Source organism: Chanodichthys erythropterus, chromosome 12 (assembly GCF_024489055.1).
Source record: "Chanodichthys erythropterus isolate Z2021 chromosome 12, ASM2448905v1, whole genome shotgun sequence".
Lineage (NCBI taxonomy): Eukaryota > Metazoa > Chordata > Actinopteri > Cypriniformes > Xenocyprididae > Chanodichthys > Chanodichthys erythropterus.
In genome coordinates this window covers 47,894,055-47,910,303 of record NC_090232.1, presented here as the reverse complement: position 1 = coordinate 47,910,303, position 16,249 = coordinate 47,894,055, and the positions used below count along the sequence as shown (strand labels likewise).

At 35.3% G+C, this 16,249-nt stretch overlaps 1 protein-coding gene across 1 annotated transcript in view; it reads right to left on the bottom strand.

Moving 5' to 3' along the window:
* Window positions 1-16,249, bottom strand: part of LOC137031494 (complement C3-like) — a 162,281-nt gene that overhangs the window by 32,593 nt on the left and 113,439 nt on the right. Inside the window, exon 33 of the mRNA XM_067402480.1 lies at window positions 13,079-13,124. Coding sequence (XP_067258581.1) covers window positions 13,079-13,124 — 46 coding nt within the window. The remainder of the gene's footprint in view (window positions 1-13,078; window positions 13,125-16,249) is intronic.

Here is a 16,249-nt window from a genome sequence, read left to right as displayed (position 1 = left end):
GGGATATCAAAGGCAGCTAAGGATACATCTATGCTTCCTTCAAAAATCGATCTGAGGAAGGTATCTCATGAGAGAGGAAGTGAAGCTAACATTGGATTCGGACGTGCCTTGATGCCTTACTACCTTGAAATGTGTCCTCAGAAGGCAGCATTTTCCAGCCACGGATTGCCCCGTTCACATGACAATGCCAAGATGGCGTTTTCAAATTTTTCCACTCTGGGACCCGGTTTCAAAAAATACTGGTTTCACCTTTCGAAAACGCCGGATCTGCGTGGACGAAATGCCTATCCGATAAAACATTTGTGCGGTTTCACTGAAACGCGTCTCCGTGTGGACGGGGCCTTATTATAAACCAGACTGACTTTATTTCTGTCATTTGTCTACTGTTCTTTTTGAGAATTAACAGGTTTAGATGTTGATATTTATGGAAAATGTTTGATTGATGTTTCATTTAGTTGAGTTCAGTTTTACTCTTGCTTTTTATGTTAAGTTTGTGGTCTTTGTAACAGTGTTTATAAAAACACATAATTTGTTACAAAGGAAACCATAAACAAAAGCATTCAGGTGATATGGTGTATACCATCAAAAAGAAAACTGATAGTCTTGTTCCTTCACTGACCGAAACCTGCTGTTCATTGTTAAGTTATTTTTACCAACAGAACCTTCAGGCCACAGATCAGACAATTTAAATTTTTAAGCATTGTGGGGAAAAAAGTTTAGACCGGGAAAAAAGTTTAGACGTGTGTCTCACATGTCCTGAAAAGTGAAGCTGCGGGCTCTTTGATCGCCCCCTGGAGGCTGGATGCAGTACAGGTCATAAACCCCGCCCTCTCAATGCAGTCGAATGAGACTTCAGTGAAAACTTAAAAATAAATTCTGCTTCAAATAAAACTTTCTGAAAGACGGTTTTGGTCATTTAAGGTAGTTGTTATCACGCTGATATATACAGAGGTGGGTAATCCAGGGATCAAAGAGTAAAAGTCCTGCCATATTTTTATTATACCCAATGAAGCATTAATGAGATAATTAAGTGATTATTGAGTGATGATTGACCATTATTGAAGACACCTGATGATAACAAGCAGAATCACCAAAGGAGAAAATCACAATTTTTAAGTTACCATCATCGAGATCAGGGTTTGTTTTATTTGAGCTCTTGACCCTTGACTTAATAATGTTAGATTTTATTTGGGCAGTTTTAACTGTATTAAAACCAACCAGACAAGCAAAATTAAAAGATGATCAGGTGTTGTTGGTTATGTTTTTACATAAACATTATTTGAACTGAATCACTGAACTCATTAGGAGCCCAATTCTCTGATTTACACTATTGACAGCAGCACTGTGATTATACAGTACAAGATCAGCTTTTACAGTACAGGTGTTTTTTTTTTTTGTTGTTTTTTTTTTTGTCCTTATCAACAAAGCTGTAGGCACACACAGATATCAACTATCAGTCTGTGAATCTCAACAACGGTGACAAGAAACATATTCTGATCAACAGATCAACTCTGAACATTAGAAAACAAGCTACTAAAAAAACAGCAACATTTTAATAGTGAGAATAAAGAAAATTACTAAGACAATTCAACTCATAATTTATTCATACAGCAATGCATGATGGGAGGCATGGATGTATTTTGATTGGTTTCACCCAGAATGCATTGCAACATGCTTTATGATGGCCACCACTGTTGAGATTCACAGGATGATTCTTGATGTCTGCGTGTTTGAAAAAACCTTTTTTTTTTTTTTACGTATTGATAAAGTTGATTTTGTGCTGTAATTAATAATGTAAATCTAACTCAGATATTGGGCTCTGAATGAGTTCAGATCAAATAATGATCATGTAATAACATAACCAACACCTGATCATCTTTTAACCTCTTAACTGTCACGATCCCGTTGGCAGGACGCCTCCCAGCCAGCACACCCATGTAGGGCCACATGGTTTAGCCCAGATGAAATGAACATTGTTCAGAGTGCACACTACAGGCTGTTAAATGTAACACTGAATCAGTGTTGGAGTTAATGAGATAATTAATTAATTAATTAATTAAGTGATGATTGAGAATTATTGAAGATAGCTGCTGTTAACAAGCAGAATGAACGAAGGAAAGAGAAACACAAGAACAGAAAAACAAAAATATTAGAACTACAACTGACTTCAGCTGCAGCCTTAGATAAAAGAAGACATTAAATCTCTCCAGATCTCAGCAGAGGATTAAACAACTCCATATACAGAAGCTCTTATTGAGAATGAAGAGATAGTTTTTTTGTTGTTGATGTTTTATTGAAATTTGTTTGAGGGTTTTTATGTTACCATCATAGTGATCAGTGTTTTCTTTAGTTGGGTAGTTTGACTTGTCTTTGTAATGTTAGAGTTTCTCTGGTTGCTGTAACTGAATTAGTTATAGCAAGAAAATCAAGAGAAAACACAATCAGATGCTGTGGCTGCGTCACGATATGAATATAATCATTGTGTAGTGGCTTAATTCACTGATCTTATGACTGAATTTAATATGAGCAATATCTTATAAACTTTGTTTTATTATTTACTTTTAATCAGAAAAACTTAATGAGTTTTGAAACACATTATACAGTAAACACTTTAAAACTCCAGCAGAACTTCCTCTCACACAGACATCAAGAATCAGCGTATGAATCTCAACAACGGTGACATGCTTCATGCTACAATGCTGCTTTTTTTTTCATTATGCACCCAGAATGCATTGCGGCATGAATCATATCACCATTGTTGAGATTCATACGCTGATTGTAGATGTCTGTGTGTGAAAAAGTTCTGCTGGAGTTTTAAAGTATTTAGTGTTCAATGTGTTTTAAAACTCATTCAGCTTTTCTGATTAAAACCGTTTTATCATTGTGTTTCTAGAACAGATCTAATACAAACTTAACATTTTAGTCATATATTAGATCCGTGAATTAAGCCATTATATGACAATCATATTCTTATCATAAAGCAGCTGACCCCATTTTGTTTTGTACGGTGGCCGAGAGAGCTCAATGCTCTGCAAATAAAGAAAACATCATCAGTTTGACAACACATGCTTGCAAACTCCACAACACTTACAAATAGTGAAACGTGCTGCAAATAAAGAAAATGTGGAGTTTGCAGCGCGTGTGTTGTCAAACTGATGAAGATGTTTTCTTAATTTGTAGCACGTTGAGCTCTCTCAGCCACCGTAATTTTGTCATTATTGGCATAACAAACAGCTACAACAGCCATAGATAAACTAACACTAAAAAAGTCAAGAGTAAAACTGACTAACTAAAGCAAAGACTGACCTCGATCATGGTGACATCAAACCAAACTATTATTTTCAACAAATCATCAAGATCTAAACCTCTGGTAATTATCAATAACAACTTTTGTAGATGTGTGACAGAAATAAAGTCATTCTGGTTAGTAATAAGTGAAGCTGGTAATGCTGTTTGTGGAGTTGTTTAATCAGATCTTCAGAGATTTAATGTCTTTTATCTTCAGTTGATTTCATCGAAGGCCCTGGCTCAAGTTGTAGTTCTTTTTGTTTCTCTGTCCTTCAGTGATTCTGCTCGTTATCACCTAATTATCTCATTAACTTCAAGACCAATTCAGTGTTACATTTAATAGCCTGTAGTGTGCACACTGAGTAGTGTTCATTTCATCTGGGCTAAACCATGTGCTAAACAAGGGTGTGCTGGTCGGGAGGCGTCTGGCCAGCGGGACTGTGACAGTTAAGGGGCTAACTTCGCTTGTCTGGTTGGTTTTAATGCAGTTAAAACTGCCCAGACAAATTCTAATATTAAAAAGTCAAGAGTCAAGAGCTCAACTAAAACAAACCCTAACCTCGATGATGGTAACTTAAAAATTGTGATTTTCTCCTTTGGTGATTCTGCTTGTTATCATCAGGTGTCTTCAATAATGGTCAATCATCACTCAATTTATCACTTAATTATCTCATTAATGCTTCAGTGGGTAGAATAAAAATATGGCAGGACTTTTACTCTTTGACCCCTGGATTACCCACCTTTGGATATATATATTCAATTGTTCGTTTTTGTGATGATTTATATTTTAGCAATTTGATGCTATAAAAACGGGGCGTGTCGTCATGAGCAGTTGATTGACAGGTTGTCTGAGGACTGTCGGAGATTCGAGGGGAGATTGAAGATGTACTAACTGTTAATTTTTTTTTATTTCTTTGTTATTTAACACCAACAAAATGAGTTGTTCAGCAGTAAACTGTACTAATCGACCTACAGGATCTGACGGATCACTGAACTTTTTTTCTGTAACATTAAATGTGAGCTTCATGAGCTAATTAATAAATGTTATTAGTTAAGATAACGCACCTAATGTTAACCATGTCGGGAAAAAGCAGGTGATCGTTATCTGGCAGTTACTTATTATTTTTATGGGGATAAAATAATAATTAGCAGGACAAAACTAATGATAGCTTACTCTAATTACAGCAATCGATCTCCTGTAACGTTAGTTGAACTTGATTTAAAATGGCAGGACCGTTTCTGACAATTTAGAGTTGTTTCTAGTGGCATATTATATTGATTTTATCTACTGAATTTGCTGTTTCAAAAATATTATTGCTCTAGAAACAGAATAGCCTATAATTTTATAGGTAGAATTTTAAATTGTGTATAATTTTTATAGTCTTTTTAAAATACATGAATGATGACGCAGTCGTCAGGGCGGAAGTTTGATACCGCGACTCCGCCTCCGGGCTCCACTGACGATTCCTTCTGCGCATGCCCAGGATCCAAACTTTTGCGTAACATGTCAGCGCCCATTCATCGGCCCATTTTGGCTTCAGTTCAATACAATGGAAGGAAGCGGCGTCGCGTCGTCCATCTTTTTTTACAGTCTATGGTTTAGACACACCCAAAGACATTAAAGGGGTGGTTCAGTGTTTTTTTCTAGGCTTGGTTGTGTTTTTAGGGCACAGTTTAACATGTCTTATTCTACACCTCTGTTTCCACTCTCATATGAACGGCTCGTTTGACTTCCTGCTTCTATGAAACCACTCCCTCCGAAATACGCAATGTGCTCAGATTGGTTAATTGGCCCAGTGTATCATGATTCGCTGAAGCGTCCGGAAACTCCACACCCCTTACCATCTGTTTATGGAGATAGAATTGTAGCAAAATACCAAATAAATAGATTATGATCCACAAATAAATGTAAAGATATTCACAAAAAAATAATCATATACACAAATGAATAGAATGAGATCCACAAATATATGTTAGGACTTTCACAAAAATGAATTAAATTCACAAATAAATAAAATGAGATTTGCTAATAAAAAAACATATTCACAAATATGTTTTTATGTCACAAGCACAACGCTGCCTGCATTTATTTGTGAATCACCACCTGTGCATTTGTGGATTCTGACACAATTCTAGCGTCAAGACCTCAGACAAATCCACAAATAGGTCGACTCCACCCACCGACTACTCAAGCCAATCAGATAACGGCCACATGGCGCTGACCAATCGCAGCACACTCTCGCTACAACCAATCACGTTTTGCTTTACAATCGGGACGGTCTTGTCCTGCATTAGCTTACAAAGGAAGTAGATGGTTAAACAATGGTACAGTAAAACGAGGTTAAAAATCTATATCTCGTTAGACCATTAGACTGTGTGTCAAGCCAAGCCAAACTATTATATTTTATGCGCCATTTAAAAATTCCAGAGAAAAAGTGCTCTCTGTTATGGGAACAGTAACAGTTATATACCGGATACAGATGCTGTATGGAAGCATCACGTTATTCAAGATTGAACAGAAAGCCTCAATAATTAGAATTATAATAACTCAATTATAATTAGGTGAATAGCTCTATTAACTTATCTAACTGGATTTAATCTTGTGATAAACATGGGAGTTTGAAAAATAGATTTCGTCACATAACAGCATTTCCCAGTTTATCAATCAAACATCGACGAGCAGCAAACCAGCTATTAAACATTAACAGGCCCTTAAATAATATTTTAAACATTAATTAAATGTTTTAACGTTACCATTGTTTGTAGAGAAGACTTTTTATATGTGACAGGTTATTGAATGACATAGCCTACACTGTAAAAAAAATCCCAGTAAAATTTACGGTAAAAAACCAGCAGCTGTGGTTGCCAGAACTTTACTGTAAAAAATACAGTAGCAACGTAAAAAAAATAAAGCCTGTTAAATTTACGGTAAAATAACATATTTCATTAACTGATATAATGTTAACTTATCAACCTAATGAAGTACACTAACCGTCACCAAACACAGTGGTGATGAGAGTCACATGATGAATCAAACTTCATCACAAGCAGCTTTTCCACAAGTTGAGAAGAACAACACTAACGTATAGAAGGCGCACACAGTGTCATTCACACACACACTAAACACCATCATGGTAACATGCAAGAAATTTTAAAAATGCAATAAACATTAATTTAACAACATTAGATGTAACATAAAACCCTAATGTACATAACTGATTAGAAAAAAAATGAGAAAAACTAAGAAGAAACAGAGTTATTTCAACGAAAATATGTCAAATGTGAAGTGGTACGCGGGGAACTGTGGGAATGTCAGTTTACGGTTTTTCACTGTAAATTTTACAATGAATTGTTATTTTTCACTTCCAAAAACTGTGAATTTAACGGTATTTTCCGCAAAATTACATTAAATGTACCATTAGATCTATTACAGTTATTCACCGTATATATTGTACAATGTAAAATCCAATAAGTAAACCTTACTTAAAAAAAGCACACTGTAAAATCCAATAAGTAAACCTTACTTTAAAAAAGAATGCAAACCAATTGCCTTGAACAAACCAAGTAAGGTGAAATAGGAATAGTATGTATAACTAACAAGTGCCTGTCTAGTATTGTACACTTACAAGAGAGTTCCAGTAACTTAAAACAAATTTATATCGTATACTTAATCAGAGATTATTAAGATTAGATGTAGCCTACTTGTCTTAGTATAGACTACTCAGAATTACTATTTTAAACAACTAAATCATTTCAAGTAAAATACCCTTTGTGAGTATTCCTAACTCATTTATGCAAGTTGTGCTAAGCTGATGTTTTCTGCTTACAACTTGGAATTACCGAGTTTACTTTACTTCAAAGGCAATCCAGTTTACTTGTTAAAACCATGCAAACCGATTGCCTTAAAAAAACCAAGTAAGCGTTACTCAAATGAGTAACACTTACTTGTTATTTTTTAAGCCAATCGGTTTGTATGGTTTAAACAAGTAAACTGGATTGCCTTTCACTCTCAGAAAACAAAGTACATAATTATACCTTTAGGGGTACAATGGTACAAAGGTACAAATTTGTCACCTTGTTATTTGTACCTTAAGAGATCAGTTTTGTACCTTTGGTGACAATTTTGTACTTTTATTTAACAGTACAAAAATTGACCCTTCAAAAAGGGTACAAAATTGGCTTTGACAGCGTACAATCGTTGACTATAATGAGATATATATATATTTTACACACACACACACACACACACACACACACACTGAATTAAAATCAGAATTTATTAAATCCTTTTCATTTTCACATTTTACAACATTTCATTTTTAACACATTTTTAAACATTCCATATGAGTCCATCTTGCCGGGTGTTAAAAAGTAACACTCAAGCAGTGTTAAAGTTAATGAGATAATTGATTGATGATTGAGTGATGATTGACAATTAGTGGAGACACCTGATGATAATAAACAGAATCACTGAAGAAACAACAAGAGAAAAAGAGAGAGACACAACAACTACAACTGACTTCCAGCCATTAAACATTATTACACTTATTATTAACCAGTTTGATTTGATTTCTGTCATACATCAACAAAAGTTCTTACTGAGAATAAACAGATGTTTAGATGTTAATGTTTTAATGAAAGTTTAGTTTGAAGTCACCATGATGGTGAAAAGCATTTCCTTTAGTTGGGCTCTTGACTCTATTTATTAACATTAATTTAGCTCTGGCTGCTCCAACTTTGTGTTTGTAGAGCACATTTGTTATGGCCAGAGAAACTATGATCTGAGCTTTGTTTCCCAAAAGTGCTGTGAGCCAAAGTTGATCAATTTAGGTTTACAATGCTTTGGGAAGCACAGTCATGATGGTTTTGTTTTCTCATTGTGAAAAGGCCAGATTCATTGGTGACATCCAGTACTAACTGGTGATATAGATGTTATATTATTTCTTTATAGTAAATCTCTGTTACCGCTTGAGATCCAGCAGAGCTTTTATAATCTGAAGGGTTTTTTTGAAACACACACAGACATCAAGAATCAGCACATGACCCTCAACAATGGTGACAATCAAAGTGCTTCATGTTGCAGTGCATGATGGGAGCCACCAATCAAAACTCATCCATGGCTCCCATCATGCATTGCTGCATGAATAAATTATGCAGCTGAATTGTCCTGTAATTTCCGTAGATTGTTCATGTTTGCTTTTATTTTTCTGTTGTTTTGTTGTGACAGTAGCTTGTTTTGTGATGTTCAGAGTTGATCTGTTTGTCAGTATTTTGTATTTATTTATCGTCACCGTTCTTGAAAATCAGATGCTGATTCTTGATGTCTGTGTGTGTTTAAACACTGAAGCTTCAGTGCATAATGTGTTATTCTTTAAAAAAAAAAAAGGTCATACTATTGTTGGATCTCAAGCTGTAAAATCACAGTACTATAATCATTAATACTAAAGCTACACATCAAACACACTGTCAGAGATTTAGACTCTAAATGACATCAGGCCATCACATGATGATTATATCATCATCAAATTATATTGTGACCAGATCATATTTTCACTGACCATAACAAAAGTTGGAGCAGCCAGAGAACACTTAATAATAAAAGGAAAAGAGTCAAGAGCCCAACTAAAGCAAACGCTGACCTCTTTCATGGTGACTTGAAATGAAACATTCATAAATCATTAATTAACACCTTTTTTCTCTCTTTCCTTCAGTGATTCTGCTTATTAACATCAGGTGTCTCCACTAATTGTCAATCATCACTCAATCATCAATCAATTATCTCATTAACTTTAACACTGCTTCAGTGTTACTTTTTAACACCTGGCAAGATGGACTCATATGAAATGTTTAAAAATGTGTTTAAAATGAAATGTTGTAAAATGTGAAAATGAAAAGGATTTAATAAATTCTGATTTTAATTCAGTGTGTGTGTGTGTGTGTGTGTGTGTGTGTAATATATATATATTATCATTATAGTCAACGATTGTACGCTGTCAAAGCCAATTTTGTCCCCTTTTTGAAGAGTCAATTTTTGTTACTGTTAAATAAAGGTACAAAACTGGTCTCTTAAGGTACAAATCACAAGGGTACAAATTTGTTTTAAGTTACTGGAACTCTCTTATACTAGACAGGCACTTGTTAGTTCTACATATTATTCCTATTTCACCTTACTTGGTTTGTTCAAGGCAATCGGTCTGCATGCTTTTTTTTAAGTAAGGTTTACTTATTGGATTTTACAGTGTAGAGCTCTCTAATTGTAATTGTTACTAGTAAAAACTGAATTAGAGAGCTCTTTAATTCAATTCTAATTACAGAGCTCTATAATTGTATTATTACTAGTAAAAACTCCTATTCATGAGATGCAAAACAGATTGCAGATTTCCCGCCTACAAAAGTGCGTTTCAAAATAAAAGCCCTGTAGCGTGGTTCTAAAGTATCCTGAAATATTTTACAGACTTAGGTAACATATTAATCATGTTCACATTAAAGCAAAATTAAAATGATGCCTGAGATGATTTTTCTTTGTTTTAAAAAGTGGGTGGGACAAGAGTGTGTATGGGGGGGGGGGGGGTAATTGTATTATTACAATAATAATAATAATATGATATTAAAATTATGAATGTGTTAAAATATGATAGTGTCCCTACATCTGCTATAATTTAATACGTTGTGTGTCTCGAGAGTATGTATATTAGTTAATAAATACGAATATCCGCCTTTGATTATCGAGTGTCTTGATGGACCAGTGGCAGTATAGACCTTATTTTCCAGAGAAACATGCGTGCCGCCATCTTTAGAATATTGTCTTTGAACTTCCGTTTTCGCGGTAGCCCTGTACATTTCTATGGCATTGCTGTTGAAGAATAATTAGCTGGTGAAGTGGATTTACATGTTGTAGAGTTAACAAAAGTTATCATGAGCATTGTAATGTTTAAAGCGGGTGTCTTAACAAATGTCAGTAGAACGGGAGGATTTTAAAATGAGCAGTTCATTCATAAATACATAAGATCGCTGTGGAAATACAAGCCGGAAGTCAAAAGACAACGAGCGCAGCGCTGAAAAGGGGCGGGGCTACATAAGGTCTATAACCGCTTGGGATTCAAGAGGTTCTCGGTTCTAATCTTTTTTTTTTTTTTTTCATTAAAACCAAAGATGTTCATCAGTGATTGTATATCAAGAGCAGGGACACGTTTATGTGTGTTTTGTTTTGTGATTTCGAAGTAACGAATAGAGAGTCCCCGCAACAGCGATAGATTGAAGCGCTCATCCGTGTGAAGACTGCGCAGTGTGCACGATCGCCGAGAACCCTGTTGCACGCGCGCCTCTGATAACAGCGGCAACGAGCACTCATTTCAAAAACAACACAATTGTTTTTGCACAATTGTAATTGTTACTAGTACAAATTAAATTATAGAGCTCTTTAATTTAATTGTTACTAGTAAAAATATAATTACGACGAGTAACGCTGGAACGTTTTTATGCTGAAACGGCCTTCCATATATCCGTTGCTTATGTGAAAATGTAAATAATAGCGTCTATATTGCTGTATCAAATTGAGCCCGAATCAGACCCAGATGAAGAGGGTCAAGCTGCAATTGCGGCTTTTAAAGGACATTTATGAATGGTATTATTTTTTTATTAAGTGTTTAGATGCTGTCACTGCTGTTTGTTAGCTTTCAATATACAGTTTTATCCTGATTAAAGCTTTCCTGTAGCCGAATACATGACTGAGTAGTCACATGTTTGTAAAGGTATCGTTTAATTTATAGCATGAACTGTTTGTCTATGAACATAGAAGTTTGTTGGTGTTTGTAGAATTGAGCTAACTGGCTTGGCGAAGCAAAAATGAGTTGCTCTTTGTTTATGTCCTTGATGCAACTAAAAATAGCAACAGAACCATACCTTTAAAAGACATGTACAAACAATAAAACATACTTTCACGTTTGAAGCCAATAAACGGCAGCTTCTGCTTTTAAAGTGGGAACTGCTTCATCTTTCAGTAAAAGCCTTTGTGCAAATCCAGCATTAAACTCGTGTAGATTCAGGAAGCTGTCTTCAGCGCCGCATCCAGTGTAGAAAATACCACAGATTATAATGGGTTCTACTTTTGATGCGACGCATTGCGCCACTCGCATTTGAGCGACATGGCCTCGTCCACTTTGTTGCGTGTTCCTGGGGGTGTGTTTTGCAGGGTTTATGATGTCACCAACCCGGGAAGAAGCTGTTGTAGTCCAAACTGGTCGTTTTCGTAGGCAATAAACTGCCATAACTTTAAAAGACAATATCTCCATTTGCATTGAACTTTCAACGCTGTAACTTTGCAGATACTGTTTATGCTCAAGCAGCAACATTACACACTAACTAAAGTTAAAAAAGTGAAATCGCATTGAACCACCCCTTTAAGAATCAGCATATGTTTCTCATCAATGATGACATGTTTCATGCCGCAATGCATGCTGGGAGTCATTAGTTTTATACTATAGTGGCTCCCAGCATGCATTGCAGCATGAAACATGCCACCTTTTTTAAGATTCATGTGCTGAATTATCATGTCTGTGTTTTCTTAAAAAAAAAAAAAAGAAAAGAAAAAAAAAGGGGTGCAACATTCAAAAGCGCAGATATCAGAAAGCAGCATCTGTTTCATCTGTCTCATAAATGTGACATGCATCATGCTGCAATGCATGCTGGGAGCTGCTAGAGTATAAAACTCATGACTCCCAGCATACATTGCAGCATGAAGCATGTCCCCATTGATGAGAAACATATGCTGATTCTTTATGTCTGTGGGTGTGTCTAATTCAGTTTTCCCACACTGTATTTAAAAATTCAAATTCAAAATGTCTGATCTGAGGTACTGTTGATGAAAATAACTTAACAATGAACAACCACTCAATCAGTCAGTGATGGGACTACAAGATCAGTTTTCTATGATGGTGTAAACTATATCACCCAACAGCTCTTGTGTTTCTGTAAACACTGTTACAAAAACCACAAACTCACATTAAAAAAAAAAAAAAAAGTGTCAAACTGAAGAAAACATCAATCTCCACAATGGTGACCAAATATTTTCAATAAAACAACATCTAAACCTGTTAATTCTCAAAAAAGAGAGAGATTTAATGCATTTTCAGTTAATTTAAATGGGCTATGTGTAAGGTTTTTAATTTAATAAAGCATAAAAATACCCCAATATGTTTGCAGATATCTAGGAAACATGCTAAGTTCATCTACTAGTTTCTCAGAAAAACAATGCTACAGCCAGATATTCTACTTTGAAATGTGTGTTCCGTCTCGGAATGTCTGTCTTTGTTTTGGTCTGTGCGAAACCTTGTGCTTCCAGTTGATCCAATAGTATTTGGACATCACAGGTTGGCAGTTGGACTGCAGTACCTATTTTGAACACTGGGTGTCATTCCTACGTAGAGCCCCTTTAATCTAAGGCTGTGGCTGGAAGTCAGTTGTTGTTTTTGTGTTTGTCTTTCCTTAAGTGAATCAGCTCATTATTATAATCGGACAATCGTCACTCAGTTAATTATTTAAGTATCCAATTAACTCTAACACTGCTTCAGTGTTACTTTAACACCCTGCTGGTGGTTCCCATATGAACACAGAGTGGTGTTAATTTAATACCAAGGTACTTACTGTGAACATACAGCAAATATGGAAAAGTGGGGCGGGATCGAACTCAAGTAAACAAAACAAGTGTGAAAACAGCCTAAATGAGCACATGTTGATTAATTACAAATAAAATGGCTTCTTGACATAAAAATAAATTAGTATATTCACATACATGAAATCCATAATGAAGTTGTAACTTGCAATGGCTCCTGGTTTTGCTAAAGGGAAACAAAAGCATTTGGTGGTTTTAGTGCAGGTCAGGTCAGGTCAGGTCTTCCCCTTCTAACAGGAATATAAAAATAAAATTATATTAATTAAAATTACTATATCCTGGGTTATCTTGTTTGATGTTTCACAGTGCTCATAATTTTAACACTGCAAAAGCAGAGAGGTTTCATAACCTGTGTAAAAAAACTTCTAATGTCAAAATAGTTCTAGTTACAAGTGTCAAACGAGCCTCTACTTGAGGTTAAAAACACGTTTTACAGTGACGATAACCCAGGGTTAAGCACAGTGTGAAAAGCCTTAATGTATAGAACAGGGGTGTCCAAACTATGGCCCACAGGCCAAATACAGCCCAGGGATGAATTTCAAATGGCCCACAGCTTGACTATTAAAATCTATTATATGTGGCCTGTGAAACGTTTTAGGCCAGTGAAACATGAACGCGCCAAAAGCGAAGCGAGACATCACTGCGCGACTCACAAGCTCACAAAAATGTGTTTACTTGCAGAGTGTCTTGATCACACAACCAGTAAACAGCCAGGGAGAAGTGTTCGAGTTCGGTGTAGAGGTCTCAGGTACAAGCTGCAAATCTCTCTGTGATTTAATTCAGTCTAAAGCCAGGTGAAACAACGCTGACTTAAAGGTGCCCTAGAGTTTAAAATTGAATTTACCTTAGCATAGTTGAATAAAAAGAGTTCTGTACATGGAAATGACATACAGTGAGTCTCGACTACATTTTCTCAATGCACTCTCAAAAAGGATGTGTTAATTAATAACACATTTTTTGTGTTATGGCTATTTTAACACATTTTTGTGTCAATTTAAGTTGATCATGTAGAGAGAGAGAGAGAGAGAGAGAAACAACACTGTGTCCAACACAACATGTGTTAAACTATCATCCAATCACATTGCTGCTACGTCTCTCCACAAGCCGTTAAGCAAGTTTGTGCCTCTTTCTTCATCGGTGGATTACTTGTGTTCATTTTAACACATTCAGTAGCTATGTTTACATGATCCCAAATAATCCATTTGTAATCGGACTGACGGCTCAATCGGATTGAAAAACGTTAATGTAAACACCTTAATCAATCCGATTTAGCTCGATCCGAATGAAATTTAGATCAGATTGGAAGGAGTGGTTTATTCCTTTTCTTATCCGATCCAACAGCAAAAAATTACCACGTCAACGCTTGTATCCGACTACTTTCTCAATAGTATTCACAAGTCTCTGGAGCACATGCGCAGGGCAGTGTTGACACGCAGTGTGCAAGTTCGCGTTCACGTCTTTAGTTGTAAAGATGCATGCCAACAGGTGTAGCTGTATCCCTTCGTCATAATATTGGAAATCTTTCTGTTTTAAAACAAGAAGGGGAACCAATGGATATCACACAAAAAGTAACGTGTAAACTTTGTTATGAGTTATTATGTCAAGAGTTATGCTGGTTAAAAAGTCTCAACCTCGGTCAGTATTCACTACAGAAATTGAAAGTAAAAGTGACGGAGATGTCTGACACTGCATTAACAGAGAATTTTCTCTCAGAGACGAATTTCAACATAGTATGCTGATAACGGTATAAAACTGTCTAAATTTATTCTATTATTTCTCTTGTGGCCGTACATATAGGCTAGTGAAACAAATGAGAATAATAGTATTTCGTGTTAAACAGGTTTTTTTTTTTTTTTTTTAAGTCGGTGCTTGAAGTAAAACTGCGCTTAATTTTCATTGATGACTGCAGTGTTAGGAATATTATACACTCTTAATTTGAACTATATGCCAATAATTCATTGTATAATAGACAAAAAAAAAAAAAAAAGGTTTAAAACATTTTAAAAGATAGCAAATAGTCTAATCTTTTATTATCCTCACAGCATGTATAATAATTATTTAATAATAAAAGAAGCATAACCTAATAGAATAGAATAATGTAACATGCCTACATTAACTGGAAATACCAAATCCTCTTAATATTGCCAAGATTTGATGCTTTTGACAATATATCTGGCTATCGTCAATACATGATTATCGTCTGTTGACACAACCCGGGTTACCGCAAGTGTGATTGATATGACGTCACACACGCAGAGCCCGTGCGCAAAAATTTTAATCGGAATGCATATAAAACATATATAAATGGATTTTTGAATCAGATTACAATGTTTAGAGTACATGTAAACAGATCTGCAATCGGATTCAATTAATTCAGATTGACGAAAATTGGTGCATGGAAACGTAGCCATTGTGTCAGGAAGGTGATCTGCTGTTAACAAGCAGAATCAAAGGAGAAATTCACAATTTTAAGTTACCATCATGGAGATGAGTGTTTGCTTTAGTTGGGTCCTTGACCCTTGACTTTTTAATATTATATTTTATTTGGGCTACTATAACTGAGTTATAACAGCCAGGTATGCAAAGAGAAAAGATGATCAGATGTTGTTGGTTATGTTTTCACATGATCATTAGCTGACCTGAACTCATTTAGAGCCCAATCTCTGAGCTAGATTTACATTATTGATTATAGCAGAAGATCTGCTTTTTCTATGTAATTCAAATGTATTTCTTAAAAAGTTGTTCTGATCCAAAAAAAACCTTTGTTTTAGGCACACACAGACATCAAGAATCAGCCTGTGAATCTCAACAACGGTGACAAGCAACATATTCTCATAAACAGATAAACTCTGAACATTAGAAAACAAGCTACTAAAAAGTCACATAAAACAGAAAAAAATAAAATAGTGAGAATAAAGGAAATTACTTAGACAACTCAGTTCAGAATTTATTGATGCAGCAATGTATGATGGGAGCCATAGATTAATTTTGATTGGTGGCTCCCAGAATGCACTGCAACAAGCTTTATTATCCTCACCACTGTTGAGATTCAAAGACTGATTCTTAATGTCTGTCTCTAAATGCAAGAGCTTCTTTTTTTTTTTTTTTTTTTTTGATCAGAGCACCTTTTAAGAAATCCTTCAGATTATATTGATAAAGCTGATCTTGTGCTGTAGAATCACAGTTCTGCTGTAATTAATAATGTAAATCTAACTCAGAGATTGGGCTCTAAATGAGTTCAGTGATTCAGGTCAAATAATGATTATGTTAAAACATAACCAACACCACCTG